Consider the following 19,971-nt stretch of genomic DNA (forward strand, 5'->3'; position numbering starts at 1 on the left):
TTTTAGTTGATTCTCATTCCCCTCTCCTATTACTCCCTAACCTTCTTCATTTTGGGTTGTTTTTACCACGAATTTTCAAGGTTAAAAGCAATCAAGTTCCAATGCTTATTAAAAGAAGTCTTCCTACCATCCCTTATCTAAGTGGAAACAGCAAGCGGTGAGACCACCAGGACGCACAGAGGCACTGCTCCAGGGGTGGAAAATGTTCCAAGGCAATGCTCCCAGGCCCTTTCCCACGCGGTGCTCTCGACCCCACTCCGCCTTCCCGCAAATCGCGGCGGCGGCCCGCCCGCCTGCAGTCTCGGGGGACGCACCTCCGGAGTCCGCAAACTGAACGTCCAGTGCCCGCCGGGCCGCAGCACAGGCTCTGGGCTCTACGTGCGCGGGCGGGGCCCCGAGGCGCTGGGGCGGGGCTTGCCGGGTCGGGCCTGTCGGGCCGGCGCGCGGGCGGAACCGTCAGGAGGGGAAGCCTCTGTGGGCGGTGCCGTCGCGGGGGCGGAGCCTGCTCTGCGAGCGAAACTTTGCTCTGCCGGCCAGCGCCGGGGCACTTCGGTCCGCTTGCGGGCCACCCACGGGGCGGCGGGCGGCGGGCGGCGCTCGTGGGCCCCGTGCTCTGCCAGCGCGGGCGGGGAGGGGCGCGGGGCGGCCGGCGGCTCGGCGCTGCATGGCGGGGCGTCCGCGGCCTTCCCCTGATTGCCGAGGTTGTCCGCCTTCCCCGAGCCCCGGCGGCGGGCGCTGACGGAGCGCGGGAACGGCGCGCCCGGGGCTGCGGTGACCGGCCGGGGCTGCGGACACGTCGGTTTCGGTCGGGCCCGCGCGGCGGGGGGGGCGTGGGGCTCGCCTTGGAGAGCGCGGGTAAACTGAGTCCGGCGCCAGTGCAGGGTGGCCGCCCCGCGGGCAAGCGAGGAGTGTGCGGAGGCCCAGCGCGCGGCTCTCGGGCAGCGGCACTTGCTGCTCTCGTCCTCTGGGGCCGCCCCGCGGATCGCAGGATGGACCGAGAGAGCGAAGTGGACTTTTCCAGCCACAGCGTGACCCCTCTGTGGCGGCGACGCTCGGCCCCTCCGCAGCTGCCCGGCCGCAGCAAGCCGAGGCCCCAGTCGTACCAGAGCCCCCGTGGCTTGCTGATCACCGACTTCCCGGTGGAGGAGCTCGGCCCGCTGCCCGTGGGGCAGACCCCCGCTGCGGGGCCCGCCGCGTCGGACGGCAGGACGGTCCCGAGCAGCCCCCTGCTTTTGCGCCCGCATCGGAAGGCGCTGCTCAATGGCCGGACGGCGTCCGCGGACTACGGAGCTGCCTCTCCTCGACCCCGGCGGCCCAAGTCCCCCCAGCTGCTCCCGCAGCCCCCGGCGAATGGCGCCCCGGCCTCGGCGGCGCTGTCACCGCCGCTGCGGCCCCCGCGCGCCCCGGGCAGCCCGGGGGAGGACCGCCTGGGACCGCCGGCCGGCCCGCTGCCCACGCCCCCTGCGAATGGCCTGGCTCCCCAAAACGACTCTCCTGGCTCAGGTTCGCCTTCGGGCCGGGCGGCTGGGGACCTCTCGAGACCGTGTCCGGAGCCCCAGCCGAGGTCTTCCGGACAAAAACTACCCGTCCAGAGGCTGCCGTCGCCGGAGGACGAGCTCGCAGACCACCCTTCAGTGGTTTTGAGTACCAACAGCCCCGCCGCCCTCAAGATGGGGAAGCAGCAGATCATCCCGAAGAGCCTTGCCTCGGAAATTAAGCTAAGCAAATCCAACAGTCAGAACGTGGAGCCACACAGGAGGCTCCTCAAGGTGCGCAGCATGGTGGAAGGCCTCGGGGCGCCCCTGGCCCTCGCAGGGGAGGAGGGCGACGTGGAGAACGACTTGGATAGCCCAGGGTCTCTTAGGCGAGGCTTGCGGTCCACGTCCTACCGCAGGGCAGTAGTCAGTGGATTCGATTTTGACAGTCCCACCAGCTCAAAGAAGAAGAACAGGATGTCCCAGCCCGTGCTGAAGGCTGTAGTAGAAGACAAGAAGTTCTCCAGCCTGGGAAGGATAAAGGTAAGAGTTGGCGGGAGTGTCACACGCCTGTCGCCTGTCATTCATTGAGCCTAGTGTATGTGCTGGAGTGATGATTTTCTGCTTTTACTTGTTAAGGAGTTTTTGGATGGTGACTACACATGATTTTATTCAAATAAAATGAATTTTAAAATCACACACCCCACGTACAGTCATATTCTAGACCAGAAATATCCCCAAACCATGAAAGATAGTGTGTTAACTCGTTTTGGTCACCATGGCCTTTCGTTATATTTTATTTTTATTAGGCATTGAGTGTATTTGACAAATTGGTAGGCCCAAACTTTAGGTTAGGGTGGTGAAGTGTTGCACCCTGATACAGGCCTAGCATTTGCACTTAATAAATATGTGTCAAATATGACATGATAAAAAATAGGAACAACTAGAGAGGGCAGTTTTGAAGAGTATGCTGCCTTCTCCAGAAACATGACTGATCTAAGCAATGGGGCAAAGATTCCCTTAGGCAGTCACATTTTTTCTTGATTAATCAGAGAACTACAACCAGTCTATATAAATGTCACATATGTCGTACACAAGCAAGTCTGTTTTATTTTAGAGCATATGGTCTTAAATAAAAAACATTATACAACATTTTATGCATGTTTCTCCCAACTCTACAAGTGCAGCACAGTTCAGTGAACAGTAAAAGTGAATCATGTAGAGAAATGAGCTGGACTGTTGGCCCTTTTAGGCTTCTTAATCTACACTGTGGGGACATCACATATTTTCTTTCACTATTTCAGTGACTGGTAGTGGGGAGTGAACCCCTGAAGAGATCAATGCTTTTTGCTTTTGAGAATGTAATGAATGTAACAAAACAAAACTAGTACTTTTGTACTAGCTGTATTTTCTACGTGGCTCATTCACACATCATTTGCTCTACTCTTTTCCTTTTTTTTTTCTTTCTGATTTTCTTGTCTCTTAGGAAAAAATGCTGAAAGGACAAGGAACTTTTGATGGGGAAGGTAAGCATTTACTTTTCCAGATCTTTGTTATGACTTCAATATGGAATGTCAATTACAAGCTGAAACAAACTACACTAATGAGAACACTTGAGGTGAAAAAAAATGTCCAACTTGGTCTCAGATTGTGCAGTGCAAAAAAAAAAAAAAAAAACTCTGCACATTCAGCTGAGTTTTTATCTAGTGAGACCAAACAGTGAGCAGAATTGTGGTGTTTTTGTAAGCTAGTAACTTTTTCAGTTCATTGCCTGGAGTTTTGAACTCTTGATTCTGACTCCATCCTCATCTGTTCCAAAAACTAGAAGAGCAAGTTCTAGGTTTTTAGTTCAGTGCTCTTAGAGTGGTGTTTAGAGCTTAAGCCCTATCTATCTCCTTGAGTCATACATATTTCCTTCTCCGTAATGTTCTTTCCCCTATATTTTCATAGTTGATTGTCATTTCTGACTTCCTGTTTCCTTATTAAGTTTCACCTTTGGGGAAGTATACATTTTCTGGCTGAAAAAAGAATCCTACCTATTCTTAAGTACTTGTAACCTATATATATACATATATATATATATATATATATATGTGTGTATATACGTATATGTGTGTGTGTATATATATATGTATATATACATACACACACACATATATATATACATATATATACATATATATACATATATATATGTATATATATATATATATATATATATATATATTAGTTGTTAAGGATTTGAAAACAAATGTAGCTTCAACCAGGTGCTCACACACTAATCAGATTAGCAGACTTTCTGTAAATAGATGGTCAAGTGTCAGCAAACTGGAGTGGCATGAAGGCAGCATTCCCAGCTGCAGCCCTCATAGACATGAGGCTCCTGGAGACAGTGAGGGTACTGACTTTCTGTCATGCTTGGAAATACTAAGATGTTCCCATCTTTAAAGAACAATGCAGGAGGAGGGTATGATGACCTTTTATAAGTAAAGCTAGTATAAGACCATGCAGAGTTTTAAACTATATAGACTTGAGTAGCCGTAAGACATTTCTGTAAAGATGCATTTGTTGTTGGGATATTTACAAATAAGTGATTTATATAAATTCATTCATGATCTAGTCTTAGGAAATTATTGTTGCATGTAAAAGCAAGCTAGATAAAACATTTTAGCTAGTTGGGATTAATTCATTTTCTTCATTTAATAGTTAAGGAAAGTGGAAACTTTGAAAATTTTACCAATCTGTCCCCAGTCTCACAGCTGGTGACACAGCCAGTCCTAGGAGTCAGGTCGTGTGTGTGTGTGTGTGTGTGTGTGTGTGTGTGTGTGTGTGTTAGAATGCAGAAATCTTAACAATGGGTCACAAGAATTCCTGTACCTTAGTGATTCAGTGGTGAGTACTCATCACTTGACTCACTTGAATGACATTGAGCAAGTACTGAACCTCAGTGAGCTCCTGTCTTATAATGTGTAAAATGAGAGTGCTAGAAGAGCAGTTCTTGTGAGAATGAGTGAGAAATCCTATCTACAATGGAAGGCACAGGCTTTATGTCAACTAGTAAGCACTTAAAAAGTGGGGGCTGCTAAGTTGCACCTACCTGTTTTTCCTGTACAGAGAAAATAGAGAATAGCAAAGCTTGCACAGACTTCAGTGTTACTTAGTCATACAACTTAGACAATTGTCTGTGGTTGGGAGAGAAGAAGCAGATGTGAGAAAAGCATGTTACACTCCCTAAGACCCAAACCAAATGCATAACCTTCCCCATTCAACCTGCATTTCTTCTGGTGCTCCCATCTCCTGCTTCCTTTCTTTGTGACCGTAAGACCTAGGAGAAGTATGCTGACCCGCTCCCTCTCTTTGCCCTCATATCCAGTCCATCACCCATCCATTCTCAGTGGCACAGCTAAACTTTCAACTAGCTCACATTGACCACCCAATAGCGTGCTGATTAGTTCTCTGGGGTAGTCAGTGTTTGGCTCTCTAACCTAAGCAAATCTTAGCTGCTGGTGGATTCCCATTATATTCCAATTAAGATCCAATCACTACTAGTGTGAAAGACACTCAATCTTTTGTACTCAGGATAAAATCCAGTTCTTTAATATGACTTATAATAGCCCTGCTTTAGACTGTAAGGGTCATCTCTAATAGGGCCACCTTGTGTTGTTTGACCCCTACATGCACCTAGGCTATCATCCCTGACCTTCAAGTGCTCTAAGATACTACATTTCCTTCTGCTTCAGAGTTTGTCCAGAGGTTTTGTGTTTTCTCCTTTAGCTCTGCTCTTCCTCAACTTTCAGAGCATAGATTTCTCTCACTGACATCCCCCTGACCTCCAGACTATATCTTACCCTGGTGAGTCTGTTCTCAGGGCACTTATATGTCAATCTTGCCCTTTCCTCAATATCTATTTATATGAGATGATTGTGCCCTCAACCCTTCAGTAACTGGTCATCCTACTTAAAGTCAAAAGTCAAGGAAGGTCCTTTCAATGATGTTGAGGGAAGCCCAACACAATCTGTCCTGCACTTACCTCCTATCTTCCACATTTCCCCTTCCTCGTGGTACTCTAGCCACATTGCCTCCTAGCTGCTCCTTAAACATATAGACTTATCAAGCACACTCCTGCCCCAGGGCCACCCGACTTAAAATGTACATACTTTTATCCCAACTTTTCCCACCCCTTTTCCATGCTTTTATTCCATGACACATAGCCATGTTGAAATGGCTGTGTTTTACCTTAATGTTGTTTCTGCAAGACTGAGAGTTTTAAATCTGTTTTGTTCATTGTTGTTTTCTCAACCTAGTAGGCATTTCACAATGTCAGTAGGGTGAATAAGTGCATGAATAAATTTGGCTTTTGTTTTGTTTTGTTTTTTCAAGGTAGGGTCTCATTCTAGCCCAGGCTGACCTGGAATTCACTATGTAGTCTCAGGGTGGCCTCGAATGCATGGTGATCCTCCTACCTCTGCCTCCCAAGTGCTGGGATTAAAGGTGTGCACCACCATGCCTGGCCCGAATTTGGCTTTTTATTGCAACTAATTTGTTTGCTCATGAAAGAATGAGAGGTGTCTTTTCCATTTTTTAATTAATTAACTAATTTACTTATTTATTGTGGTACTGGGTATCAAACCTAGAGGCTTGTACATTCTTGGCAAGTGTTCTACCATTAAGCCATAACCCTACCCTTCTTTTCCATTTTATTGTCAGATGTTGACACTTTGTAGATGTTCAGTAAGGGTTTGCTAAATAGATAAATAAATGAAGATGGATTTTGAAGAAATATAGCCCATGGAGTCAATTTAATCCAAGTAGCAATAGTGTAAGAGATCTTCCCCATCCTTCATGAGTGGTAGACAGACAGCAACTACTTGAGTTCAGTTGGAATGTTACAAATTATTCTTCAGTGACAAAAGATGTTTGCTTCTTTTCCTGTTGATAAAAAACCAGAAACCAAGTATTGTAGAAACGTGGTGGTTTGTTTAGAATAAGTAGCACAGTTATTTCGGGGCAGTTAGTGACATGACCAACTTGTTTTCTTGCAGAAAACGCAGTCCTATATCAGAACTACAAAGAAAAGGCCCTTGACATTGACTCTGATGAAGAATCAGAACGCAGAGAGCAGAAGCCAGAGGAAAAGATTGTGATCTACCATAAGCCGCTGCGCTCCACGTGGAGCCAGCTCTCTGCGGTGAGTGTTTACATTCCTCTTTCCTATCTGTGGGAGGAAAAGACCAATTTGTGGAAACCATGCATGCATGTGGCCTTTAGTTTGCTTGCTAGTGATCTTGTAAGCCTAAGGAGAAGAACTCTTTAGACTGTAAAATGTTTCTTGAAACTCTGGACTGTTAAGAACATGGATTTAGAACCTCTAATCTCAGTGTGTGGGTTTATACCAAATGAATTACTTTCATACTGATGTACTGTGGAGTTGGGAAATCTTTTGGAGTTGATATGTGTTCTTCCATCTTCCTTTTTTGTTTCAAGGTAGGGTCTCCCTCTAGCCCAGGCTGACCTGGAATTCACTATGTAGTCTCAGGCTGGCCTCAAACTCACAGTGATCCTCCTATCTCTGCCTCCCGAGTGCTGGGATCAAAGGCGTGTGCCACCATGCCTGACTTGCTTGTTCCATTTTTTTTTGTGTGTGTGGTTGTGAAATGTATGTGTGTGGTGTGGTGGGTCCTAGGGAGTCAGACTTGTCATTTTCAAGTCCTTCTTTTTCTGTTTAATATATAATATTAATATCATATGATATGTGTATGTAATATTATAAAATATATACTATAATGTGTAATATATCCTAAGCATTTTCATACATACATATATGCAGTATACATAATATGCATAATATTCATAATATACATAATACATATGTATATTATTGGTGTATGGATGTGTGTAAAGTGTATCATGTATATGTGTTTATGCACACTAGGGAGTTAAAAACAGTTCTTCCTTAGACATTTTGTTTGACAGCAAAGCATCTATCTGTTCTTGAAATTCATGAATGGCATCTTCTATGTTTTGTGTATCTCACACCTTATGTCAAGTGATTTCTCCTTTCTGTATCAAACATATTTTGTTTAGTAGTCATTGTTAACTTTCATCCTGGCTTATAAAGTGTTACAGTGTGATTCTGGGTTTACTTGATAGTGTTGGGGTATAGCATTTGTAAATATCTGATGCATTAGCAAGTTGAAAGGAATTTTCACGGTTGGTTTGGGTGGTGGGAACAGTGTATCAAAAACAATTTGTTGCACCTCCAAGAGTTCTTGAGCAGTTTTGGAGCTGAGGCAGTTCACTCCTAAGTCATGCTGAACCCTGAGAGTCAGGACTCTCATGGGTTTTGGGAACCTACCAGCATAGGAAGAGGAGTTACATATGTTGGAGGTATACAATCAAGATTTGGAACTGTGTGGATGCTAAAGGTAGGGTTTGACTTTTGGTTCAGACTCAACCTTTCTTCTTCCAACCAGTATTGGAATTCAAAATTTCAGAACTTCCCGTCTCCCTCCTTTCTCCTAATTTCATTCTGTGATAAATCTTGCTATTTCCAGTATCTCCATGTAGTAGTGGGTGCCTGTAAAATTATTCCAAAAATTGTGGTGCGTATAGCAAGAGGGCAGGTAGTGTGAATAAGTGATGCTGGTATGTTTGGGTGACAGGGAGTAGTTGAAGTTATTGTGACAAGGCCTTGTATAAATTGAGCAACTACAACTTAGCTCAACCCCTAAAGTACAAAGGCCTCAGTGCTGCCAGGCCTTCTGTTACAGAAATCTAGATCCAATGAGTATTATCTGAATTCCAATTTTAAAGAAAAATTATGTGAATCCAGAGAGTATTTGTGTGTCAGTCTTGGCTGCTGGACTAACAGTTTACAACTTCTGTGACATCTTAATGATTTTTAAAACATTTTTTTGTTCATTTTTATTTATTTTGAGAGTGACAGAGAGAGAAAGAGGCAAATAGAGAGAGAGAGGGAGAGAGAGAGAATGGGCGCACCAGGGCTTCCAGCCACTGCAAATGAACTCCAGACACATGTGCCCCCTTGTGCATCTGGCTAACGTGGGTCCTGGGGAATCGAGCCTTGAACTGGGGTCCTTAGGCTTCACAGGCAAGCACTTAACTGCTAAGCCTTCTCCAGCTCTTAATGATTTTTTTTTTTTTGATATGTGATCAGATGCTAAGATGTCTTCATAGAATTGGTATATTATTGGACAAGTGAAATGATTCAGTTAGTAAAGTTCTTGCCAGGCAAGTACCTGAATTTGTATCCCTACTACATAAAAGCTAGGTATGGTGGTTTGTACCTGTTATTCCTGTACTGGGGTGGCAGAGACAGAAGGATCTCTGGGTTTGCTGCCCAGCCAAATTGGTGAGCTCTAAGTTCTGTGATAGATCCTGTCCCAGAAAGTAAGGTAGAGCTTGACTGAGGAAGAAACCCATTGTCAACCTTTGGCCTCCATACATGCACACACATATATCTACACCCATGTACATTCACACTCATACAAATGTATACACACATATGCATGCCATATATGTGCACACACTAACAAATAATTGGTATATTAATAGTATTGTACCCTAATCTAATAATATGTACACAGCAAAACAAATACTTGGGGAAGTTGGTGACAAGGTCCATTGAATCTACATGGCTGTTGTTCAGTGCACTCAGGAGTTGGTACTGATGCTTGGTAGCTGAGCAGGGAGGAGACCTATGCTATTGCTTTCTCTTTGAGACAGCTATTGTGCTTGTCAGAGCAAGCCTAAGTCCTGCGGTTGTTTTTTGAACACTTAGCAGAATTACAGACTTGTGTGTCACTTACACTTTGATTCCATGATAAAAATGAGGCTGCCATATTTATGGCCTTCTGGCATTTGTTTTTCATTTAGATGAACATATGTGCATGTCCTTCAGTCAGTTTCATATATGAGCTCGTGTTTCCGTTTGGCCAAGGATGGAGGTGGTGATGTGTCCTGTGTTAACAAGATCGATATTGAAAAACTATATAATAGTAAAACGTGAAACTTCAGTGTTATCTTGGTCACTGTTCCTGGGAGGCCCATGTCTATTATCATACTTATCCAAGGCAGTGGACTGGACTTTACACCTGGTGTTGCCTAGCTATGAAACTGCATTTACTTTGAGTATTTTATATCTCCTTTTCACTTACATTTTACTTTGTAAAGTACTTTTAACATGCAGAAAAGCTAAAAAAAAAAAAAAGACATTAGTAAAGCTAATAGATCTATAGGTACCCATTATGCAACTTCAGCAAATGGTTAACATTTTAACTATTTTTGTCAGCCTGTTTCTGTTTTTTTAGAATACATTTCATTTTCTTGTGCTTTTCTCCTTTACTGTCAAGAAGAATTACTATCTTGATGTTCATTTCTGACTACCCTTCCTTTCTTCCTTTTTTCCCTCCCTCCCTTCTTCCATTCCTTCCTTCATTCCTTTCTTCCTTCCTTTACCTTCCCATCCTCCCTCCTTCTGTCCCTTTTCTTCCCTTTACCTTTCCACCCTCCCTCCTTCCTTCCTTTTCTCCTTCTTTTTTTCCTTGTTCTTTCTTCCCTCCCTCCCTCCTTCCCTTCATCTGCCTCCTTCCCTTTTTCCCTTCCCTTACTTTCCCTTCCCTTCTCCTTCCTTCTTTTTTTCTTTTCCTTCTTCCCTCCCTCCCGCCCTTCTTTCCTTCCCTTCCCTTCTCCTTCCTTCCTTTTTTCTTTTCCTTCTTTCCTCCCTCCCTTCTTTCTCCCTCCTTCCCTCCTCCCCTCCTTCCCTCCCTTCCTCCCTTTCCTTTTCCCTCCCCTTCCCCCCTTCCTTCCTTCCTTCCTTCCTTCCTTCCTTCCTTCCTTCCTTCCTTCCTTCCTTCCTTCCTTCCTTCCCTCCTTCCCTCCTTCCCTCCTTCCCTCCTTCCCTCCCTCTCTTCCTTTGTCTTCTTTCTCAGAGACTTTCTGTTTAGTCCAGGCTGTTCTCAAACTTGCAATTCTCCCACCCCAGTCTCCCAAGTCCTAGCATTGTAGGAGTCTATCACCGTGCCTAGGCCCCATAGGTATTTGTCTACCAAAAATGGAAATAACTCTGGATTTTATGAAAGTTAATATTTTAATGCCAAAATGTACTGATACTCTTTTAGAAATCTATATATGATTAAGCATAATACTGTAGGTAAAACCCTAAAGTGAAGGCTTCATGAATGATTAGTACTGTCAGGTTATTTTTCATAACTGTCATCACCTCCATTTCTGTCTGACCTTGTGACCTTATCCCTCCTAGGAGAGGAACACTGTTGAGGATAGGTTACAGAGGACATGTGCTATTGATATATATATATATATATTTTTTTTTTTTTGGTATCATCTTGCCACGCTCAACTTTTAATTATCAAGTTACTAGAGCACCCCTGATCTTTAGTGGTATATGATGCAAGATTCTTCTTTGAGTAAGGCCTTCATTCCAGAAATGAGAGGTTTCTAGCAGTGGGTTAGGTTTCAACTGGACACACATTTCACTTTCTACACAACAGGAAAGTGTGTGAGTGCCATGTGCTTTAGCCACAGTCTTTTGTTGTGTTTTCTAAAAGTCTCTTGTCTTTGTTGCAAACACCTGCCTGCCTCCTGGGATGATGAAACTTCCTTATCTGCTGATTATATGATACCTTTCATGTGCCAAAGACGATTGGTGTGCAGCAGATTGCACTACTTTATGTTGGTTATATAAGGTCTGTAAACCCTTGTTCTGCGGTGTAACTCATTTGAGTGTATTTATTTTTATGTGTCCTTTGATGAACTTGGAATGTACCAGGCAGGGCAGCACGCATCCTCACCTGTGGGGGTGGATTGCGTTCATACTGTTGAGACAGATCTCATGGTGGTGTTGGTCATCCAGGAATCAAGGAAGAAAACAGTCTAAGAAGTATTTAACTGGGTCTCAGTACAATAATGGGCATTTAGGCTTCACAGATTTCTCTAGGGCATGTGAAGTGAACAAATGGTATATTTAAAGAGGTGTCCACATAGAAGTAGGGTGTTTTCTTAGAGTCTAAGATGCCACCTGTACTCCTTCATTCCGTGGTATGGGACAGGCTTAGTCCTCTTTTACTTGACTGCCAGTGCCTCCATTCTTACTTGGAAATGCAGGACTTCAGTGCAGAGCTTCAGGTGTATGTAAAATAATGAAAGTTGTCATGGCTCCCAGGTTTTATTTAGTTGAGGTTTTGTCGAAGGGATTTGAGGTTTTGAACTTGTGAAGTCATTCTGACCTCTAAAGAGGATTATCGAGGTCCATGCTCAGAATGAAGGAACCACTGCACACAGGTGAAATGTATTTTTACTTACCTCAGCCAGCAGCATGAGGACTGAGCCAGCAGTTTCTGGGTCTGTGGGAAAAGCCTGTGGGTTTAAAGAAAAATATTGATTGTGTTAGTCAGAGATAGAACACTGGGTGCTTGTTACCCTCAGTGCCAGGTGCACAGCCAGCATGGGTCCTGCTGGAAAGTGGACATTAGCTTTCCCCTAAAGTTTTGTCATCTAATATGATCCCAGAATCATTTCTGTCTCTTCTACATATACTATTGCCAAAGACCTTCTCTTTTCTTCATACCACCCACCCCACCCCTGAGCATGCTGTGCACATCCTGAGAAATGACTATTATGAAATCAGTGTTTACTTTGTTATATTCAGTGACAGCATACTTGCCAGCCATGCCCTCACTGGGTTTATTTACCATGGGGCGTGTTTGTGTAATTTCTATTACTTGGAAATGCCAGGTACCTTTGAGAAGGGTGTTTGGGCTCCAGAGGCAGAAGCTTAAAACATGCAGGCATACTTTCCACACCTAATATAGTCATCCTCGGCGTGTACTCTTCTGCCCTCGCCAGCGTGAGGCTTTATCAGACATCTTACATCAGTTCCAGTGCTTCTTCAGTGTGCTTACAATTTTAACCATTCTGGTCAGGGCTAGTCTTTACATCTTCACCAAAGTACTGTGGCTCTACTTAAGCCACTCATAGAGTAACACAAAATCCAGAACTAGAACATCAGACTCTTGGGGTCTAAACTCATCTTTTAAGACACGCATTGTTTGCCTTTGGCAGATTTTCTGGAATTGCAGAATGAGAAAGGAATATTTGAAAAAATAAGAAACTAAATACAATTTGGTTAGATTAAATATAAAATAATATTTTTGAATCTGATAGGGCTTCTCCTTTTGGGTTCTAGACTGCTTATTGTGATGATTTTGTTTGTCTTCTAAAAATCAGAGCTTAACAAATATGATTTATGTGAATATCATTCTTTTTGAAGAAATGCTTAATGCATTGAAAAGTCCAAAGAAAGCTTTCCTCTGTTCCTAAAATTTTCAGACTTGTCTATTCCGTTGTTAACAATAGTGCTTAAAATAGTCATTTCTGTGGTCCTATAATTGTTCATTTAGGTTTTGCAACACAACAAGCTCATAAAATTATTATTATTTTTTACCTTAGATGGTGACAAATACAATTTACTGTTTCTTTTGTGTTTTTAAAGAATATTTATTTTATTTATTTACTTATTTGTTGGGGGGATCGAAAGAAGGGAGGCAGGGCTGGAGAGATGGCTTAGCAGTTAAGTGCTTGCCTGTGAAGCCTAAGGACCCCGGTTTGAGGCTCGATTCTCCAGGAGCCATGTTAGCCAGATGCACAAGGGGGTGCACACATCTGGAGTTCCTTTGCAGTGGCTGGAGGCCCTGGCATGCCCATTCTCTCTCTCTCTCTCTCTATCTGCCTCTTTCTCTCTCTATCTGTCACTTTCAAATAAATAAATAAAATAATTAAAAAAAATAGAAAGAAGGGAGGCAGAGAGAATGGGTGTGCCAGGGCCTTTTGCCACGGCAAATGAACTCCAGATGCAAGTGCCATCTTGTGCATCTGGCTTATGTGGGTCCTGGGGAATTGAATCTGGGTCCTTAGGCTTTGCAGACAGGTCTCTTTTTGTGCCAGTGCTGTACTGTTTTTGTTATGATGGATCTGTGGTATGACCTAAAGTATTGTGATACCTCTAGCAATGTTTATTTTCTCAGAATTCTTTTAGCTATTCATAGGCATTTAAGGCTTCCATATGAATTTTCTTTTCTCTGGCTGTGAATTCTGTTGGTATTTTGATAGGTATTACATTAAATTCTTAGATCACTTTTGGTGATACAGCTATTTCAGTGTATTATTTCAGCTGATCCATGAGCAAGTGAGGTCTTTCCATCTCTAGTACCTTTTTTGAAATGTCTTAAAATTTTAGTTACAGAAGTCTTTCACTTTAGTTTACTCCTAGGTATTTTATTTTTTGAAAGTATTATGAATCAGAGCTCTTTCTCAACATGCTTGTTATTAGTTTAGTATATAGAAAAGCTATTTTTTGATTATGCATTATAATACTTTGTTCAAAGTGTCCATCAGTTCTCAGGATTTAATGGTGGAGTCATTAGGGTTTCTTATGTACAGGATCATGTTAATTGCCAAATAAGGATAATTTATCTTCTGCTTTCTATGTGTAACCCTTTATTTCCTTCTCTTGTTTCACTAACTCAGTCTTCAAAGACTATATTATGGGTGGAGAAAGTGAGTGCCCTAGTCTCATTACTGAGTTTAGTGGAAAAGCATGGAGTTATTCCTCATTTATTATAATCTTGGGTATAGAATGGTTGTATATAGCCTTTGTTATGTGGAGTCATGTTCCTTCTATCTCTCATTTCTTCAGAGCATTTATTATGAAGCAATGTTGGACTTTGTCAAAGTCCTTTTCTACATCTATTTAGGTGATCATGTGATTTCTGTCCCTGAGTCTCTTAATGTGATGTCTTACGCTTACTAATTTGCATATGTTGAACTTTAATTGCATCCCTGAAATGAGGCCTACTTGGTCCTGATGAATGATCTTTGTGATTGCAGATGAATTTGGCTTGCAAGTATTTTATTGATAGTTTTTACATTCTTATTTATCAGGGAGAGTGCACTCTTTGGTGTGCTGTTATCTGATTTTGGATCGAGGGTAATTAATACTGGCTTCCTAAAATGAGTTTGAAAGTGTTCTTTCCCTTTGTATTTTATGGAATAGTTTGAGAAGCATTGATGGCATCTCTTATTTAAAGGTCTAGTAGAATTCAGCGGTGAACCCACTGACCCTGGACTTTCATTAATTGAGAGACTTTTTAATTATTGCTTTAACCTCATTGCTTGTTATATATTTGTTTAAATTTTTAGTCTCAAGTACATCACATTTACTAATGATTTTCAAGGCCCTACTATGAAATCAACTTAAATTGCAGACTCATTCTTGACTAGGTGGGGAGATATACAAGATGCATAGTGATTCTGCAGGAAAAGCAGTAGGCTTAGGTCAAAAAAGAAATACTTCTATTATTTTGAGAAATTCTGCATCACTAAGTAGAAAGGCTATGCAATATGGAGCTTTGGATTGTGTTTTGTTTGTGAGAGTTTTTTTTTTTAATTTGCCCTTTGACCTTGAAGTGTCCTCTTATGAGGACTTTAGTGCAATGAAAGAATGTTTTTAGAGCAGATGTGCATGACAGCTGATCTCCATTAGTGACTGGAGAGTAACAGTGGCCATTCATATTGTTGCATCTTTAAACATGTAGTTTGTCTCTACAGTTTCTTACTCAGACTTTGTGCATTTATCCAGAAGGCTTACAATCTGTTGATTTTTCCAGATGATTTTCTATACCCTGATTCTAGATTATTAGGTCATTCCTTTTCTGCATTTCTATCCTTTGAGGAGATAAGAAGTCTAAATTCAGTGGACGCTGCCACAGAGGAAAGTTATTACTAGTAAAAGAACATTGCAGAATGATTCTCCCTTTGATAGGAAATGAACTGTGCCACCCAGCCAACTATGATAAAATCAAAACAGAGCAGTTTCCACTTTGGCAAGAAACCCTGCTCTTCTAGTTATGGCATGCAAAGGGGTATGACTGTTGTCTGTCCAACAGAGCTACAGGGAGGTCTTCTATCCACATGTGTCTTAAATCTCACTGGGAGCGACAGTGTACTGCAGCTTGCAAGACACCTGTAGCTATGGGACCTTCCATAGACCATACAATATTACAGTTTCTACACTATGACCAGAAGGCTCCTGTGTGCTAGGGATTGTATGTGGTTGTTGCTCAGTGATCTTTGGGAGACTACCATATGAGCATGGTCTAGCTCCTTTCTGTGTATCAATGTAGCTGTGACCTTTTGGGCTGATTTCCTGCTGTCTTAGGTCCTTGAGATGGCCTGGGGCAGAGCCTCTGATATTTCCTCAGAAAATGGGTACATGTGCCCAGAGCACCGAAAGGCAGGCACCATGTTTCCCTGAGGTGCTCTGCCAATACAGTGCCTGGGGGATGCCTGTTCCCTTCCCTTTCCCTTTCCTCCTTACTCTTTCCTCCTTTTCCCCTTTGCCCCTTATTCCTTCCCCAGGCCTTGCCTCATTTGCCATTTTCAGTATGCCTGCCCTTACCCTCAGGGGTCCTCCATCCTCAGTATCTGGGATACTGGAACTTAGACCTGACTCAGCCACAGTACGGACCTCCTATCATGTCCCTTTCAGCTTCCAAATCTAATTTCACAGTTACGTTTTCCCACCTAGCAGGTGACTCAGCATGTGCTGCCTTTGGCAGGTGCCTGACTCGCTCTTTTCCAATCAGCTTTGGCTTCCTTGATGTGCTGTGGTATGACGTGTGACCACTGGCCACTTTGGATAACTTTTTTTTTTTTTTTTCTTGTTAAGATTCCTCTGTAGAAGCTCTGAGTAGAAGAGCTTGTCTCTTAGGGGTCTGTGGGAAAGTGTTAAGTGATATAACTGACATGTCTCATGTCATGGAATGGACACCACAGTGCCATCTATATCAGTGCTGTATAATGACACACACATTGACCTTGGTTTCTGTTCTACTGTTTCTGTATTGTTATATTTTTATAGATGATATTCAAGAATCCATAGGCATTGTGCCTTCACTGAAAGATACTAGTATCTGACTCTGTGATTCATTTTATGCTGCTGTATTGTAGTAGGTGGGGTAAATGAAACAATCCTAAATCCAAGCCTGGTCTCTGGGAACTTAGACCATGTACTAGAAGACAATGGGAATGCCTAAGTGATTTTTTCAGAATGAGGTAAACATGCCAGCACGAATGACAGGCACCACTGAGTGTGAGGATCAGGGAAGTTCTCTTTATAGAACGTCTCAAACCAGACATGCTAGACAGGCAGAGTACAAATACAGGTATAGCAGCTGTCCATAAAGTTTGTGATATAGAAATAGGAGAAGAAAGAGAGCATTTCTGTGCTTGTTTATGAGGTCTCTGCACAATAAAATAGTTCTAATCTGATAATATCATTACATGCTTTGCACACCTAAAATAAAACATAGCTTCTTTTATTACCAATTTTTTTTCCTGATATAGGTTTCCCTCAGGTTAAATTTATTATAACCCCAAGAAAGTAACTTCATTCTGTGTTGTTCTAAATGACTTACTATTTTTCATCTTGCCGTTCCATCCACCTGCCATTTTACAAAATTAACAAACATAAAAGGGCACCTAAGGTGTTAGCACTGCCTTTACAAACAGGTGGTCTTTGTGCTCCAGAAGAGGTACCTCAGACCTGTGCCTCCTTCCTGACACTTGTCTTCACTATGTTAGGGCATCATTCTTGGGCATGAGAACTCTATCCTGCTGGGTCTCCTCCTCCTCTGCCTCTCATACTTGCAGGTCTATCTGTCATCACTCACTTTCAGCACTACCTCATAAGCCTTCACTTGGTTTGAACTTGATTCAACATCTTTCTTGTTGCCTCCCTTTATCTTAGTGTCTTCATTTCTTCAATTTACTGGTGGCTCTCATTTCTCTAGCTTCCTTTCAGACAGAGACAAGGAAATACAGGTGTTACTGGTATCCTTCAATTCCATTTGTATGTCTTTTTTTTGACAGAACATGTTGAAACATATTTTGGGTTTTGTTGTTGAAAATGACCTTTTAATTTCAAAACCATGCCTATTATAGGAAAGTCATGAGGCCCCAGTAGTCCAAAAGAAGAAAATTGAAGTTAGTTCAATATATTTCTCCATCCAATAACTGTTAGCCATTGACTTATTACTACTCAGATCTTTAAAAGTATCTCTATAGATTTATTTTAAGCAAACACTCAGAAATATATTAGTAATTTTGTATTTTTCCTTTAACAATGTCATACTCATCTATGTCAGCAAATCTACACTTGTGTAATCCATTTTTTTTTTTTACTTGCCAGTATGACAAATTGCTACTCATGTCATTAAACTTTATTCTACATCTTTTTAATGCCCACACACTTAATTCATCAAGTAATTGGATCACTGGTTCTTTTCAACTTTTACTAGTCACTGGTCTCTTTCTTATTTTCCACTGAAGATTCAACATGGCGTGTTATGTTCTTTAAACATATTGTAGAAGTGATACAAAGACATTCTCTTTACTGACCAATCAGACCCAACAGTCCATCCTGATGGCTGCTTGGTCCTAACTACCATTCCTGACCTCTTAGCTGCTAGCTGCTACTTGCTGGCTGATTTTTCTATTTTATTAATTTATGTTTTGAATCTGTTAATATTTTATAGAACTTTATAGAATTTCCATCTTATACTGAAGTTTATCCTTTCTGTTGTCATTAGGCTTCATGTGTTGGTTAACCTCCTTTTCCCTTCTGATTGCTGATAGGTAGGTATAAAACATCTCATGCTTATGCAAGGAAGGAGAACTAAAACATTGGGCACAGTCTCAGTGGTCTACAGGGGGTGCAGGTTAGAGAGTGTATCAAGTTAGAAGGAGGACTTTGTTTAGTGGGAGAAATGTGAGGAGTAATCCATGAGTTAAATTACCAGGAGGCCCAGTTGACAGCTTAGCTCTTTCTGCAGTAGACTCTAGGGACCCAGTGACTTGCAGTTTCTGTGGCATGATGGGGAGGGGGCCACCTTGATTTGGGACAAGAGTAGGCCAGTGTGCTGCAGTGGCTTTGAGATGGTCTGACAGGCAAGCCTGTGTTCAAAAGGCAAACTTTTTTGTCTTAAAAAAAATGTTATTTATTTACTAGAGAGAGAGAGAGAGAGAGAGAGAGAGAGAGAGAGAGAGAGAGAGAAAGAATGGGCACACAGAGCCTCTAGTCACTGCAAACGATCTCAAACTCCAGGTGCATGTGCCACCATGCGCATCTGACTTACATGGGTACTGGGTAGTTGAACCTGGATTCTTAAGCTTCAAAGGCAAGTGTCTTAACCACTAAACCACCTTTCCAGCCCTGTGTCTTGGGTTTTAATGGTAAATTTACCTTTATGGGTTGTAGGATTTGCAGGCATGGAAAGAACAGTTCCTGGTACATGGTACACATTTGATACAATGGTAGTTTGTGAGATAGATTGAGAAAAAGAATCAGAGTTAGGAATTGGGTGGATGTGAGAAACAATTAGTGAAGGCCAGCTGCAAAAGTAAGAGAGCATTTCTGTTTCCTAAGTCCTAGGAAACCCTGCAGTTTATTCTCATACATTTAATTACCAGTCTGTGACCTGTGCTCTCAACCTCAGATCTGTACTGGAGTGATTTCAGTTTATTTGGGAATCTTGGCTTTGTATACAGGTATAGGACAGCAAGAGCCTCAAGCCCTGCCCTGCTTCATCTGGCTGACCATCATTCTAGCACATCTGATACAAGCTGCTTGATGGTGAGTGCCTGCTATTGCAATCCAAGAGCCTCACCAAGGACTATAGAATTCAGCTGAATGGCAGAAGATCAGAGAGAAGACTATTTTTTTTCAGCAATGAATGAATAATAAGTCATGGGCATATTGATGTATTAATTTAAACATATATAAGATTTTGTTTAATGTGCCTTTCTCTTTTTCTCTCTCCCATCTTTGGTGTGTGGTCTGCATGCATGTTCATATACATACAATGTACGTATGTGCGAGTGTGTGCTCACGTGTGTGCTCACGTGTTCAGACCAGATATTGGAGTTGGGAGTCTGCTCCTATTGCTCTCTGCTTTATTTGCTGAAGCAGAGTTTCTCACTTGAGCCCAGGCCTCACCGGTTCAGCTAGTCTAAGCAGCCAGCTTGTCTTAGGATCCTGTCTCCACATCCTTCCTTTGGGGTTCAAGGAGGACCATTACACCCTCCCAGCATTTATGTGGGTTCTGGGGACCCAAACTCTTGTCCTTGTACCTCCGTAGTAAGCACGGAGACATTTTCCAGGCCTTCCTTATTCCCTTCCTGTCTTTTTTCCTTAAGAGCATTTTATTTATTAACTGCTCCTTAGGAGACCAATACTGTTCCTATCTTGCCTTTTTTGTCTGTTTTTGGATTATGCAGTTCTCTAATTTCTGAGAGATATTTTGGGGTGGCTCATGCTTAGGTAAGGTGGTGTCTCCAGATCTTTCTGTATAGATGGAGTAGTATAGAGATAGCCTATTGGGTCTGGTTTTCCAGGACACTG

The 19,971-nt window shown here is 42.5% G+C and overlaps 1 protein-coding gene across 1 annotated transcript in view; it reads left to right on the forward strand.

The window, feature by feature from the left end:
• The first annotated feature begins 875 nt into the window (after positions 1-875).
• Positions 876-19,971, forward strand: part of Arhgef26 (Rho guanine nucleotide exchange factor 26) — a 107,674-nt gene continuing 88,578 nt past the window's right edge. The window contains exons 1-3 of the mRNA XM_004655927.2: positions 876-2,018; positions 2,962-3,001; positions 6,518-6,663. Coding sequence (XP_004655984.2) covers positions 990-2,018; positions 2,962-3,001; positions 6,518-6,663 — 1,215 coding nt within the window. The 5' untranslated portion in view covers positions 876-989. The remainder of the gene's footprint in view (positions 2,019-2,961; positions 3,002-6,517; positions 6,664-19,971) is intronic.

The sequence above is a fragment of the Jaculus jaculus genome, chromosome 12, assembly GCF_020740685.1.
Source record: "Jaculus jaculus isolate mJacJac1 chromosome 12, mJacJac1.mat.Y.cur, whole genome shotgun sequence".
Classification (NCBI taxonomy): Eukaryota; Metazoa; Chordata; class Mammalia; order Rodentia; family Dipodidae; genus Jaculus; species Jaculus jaculus.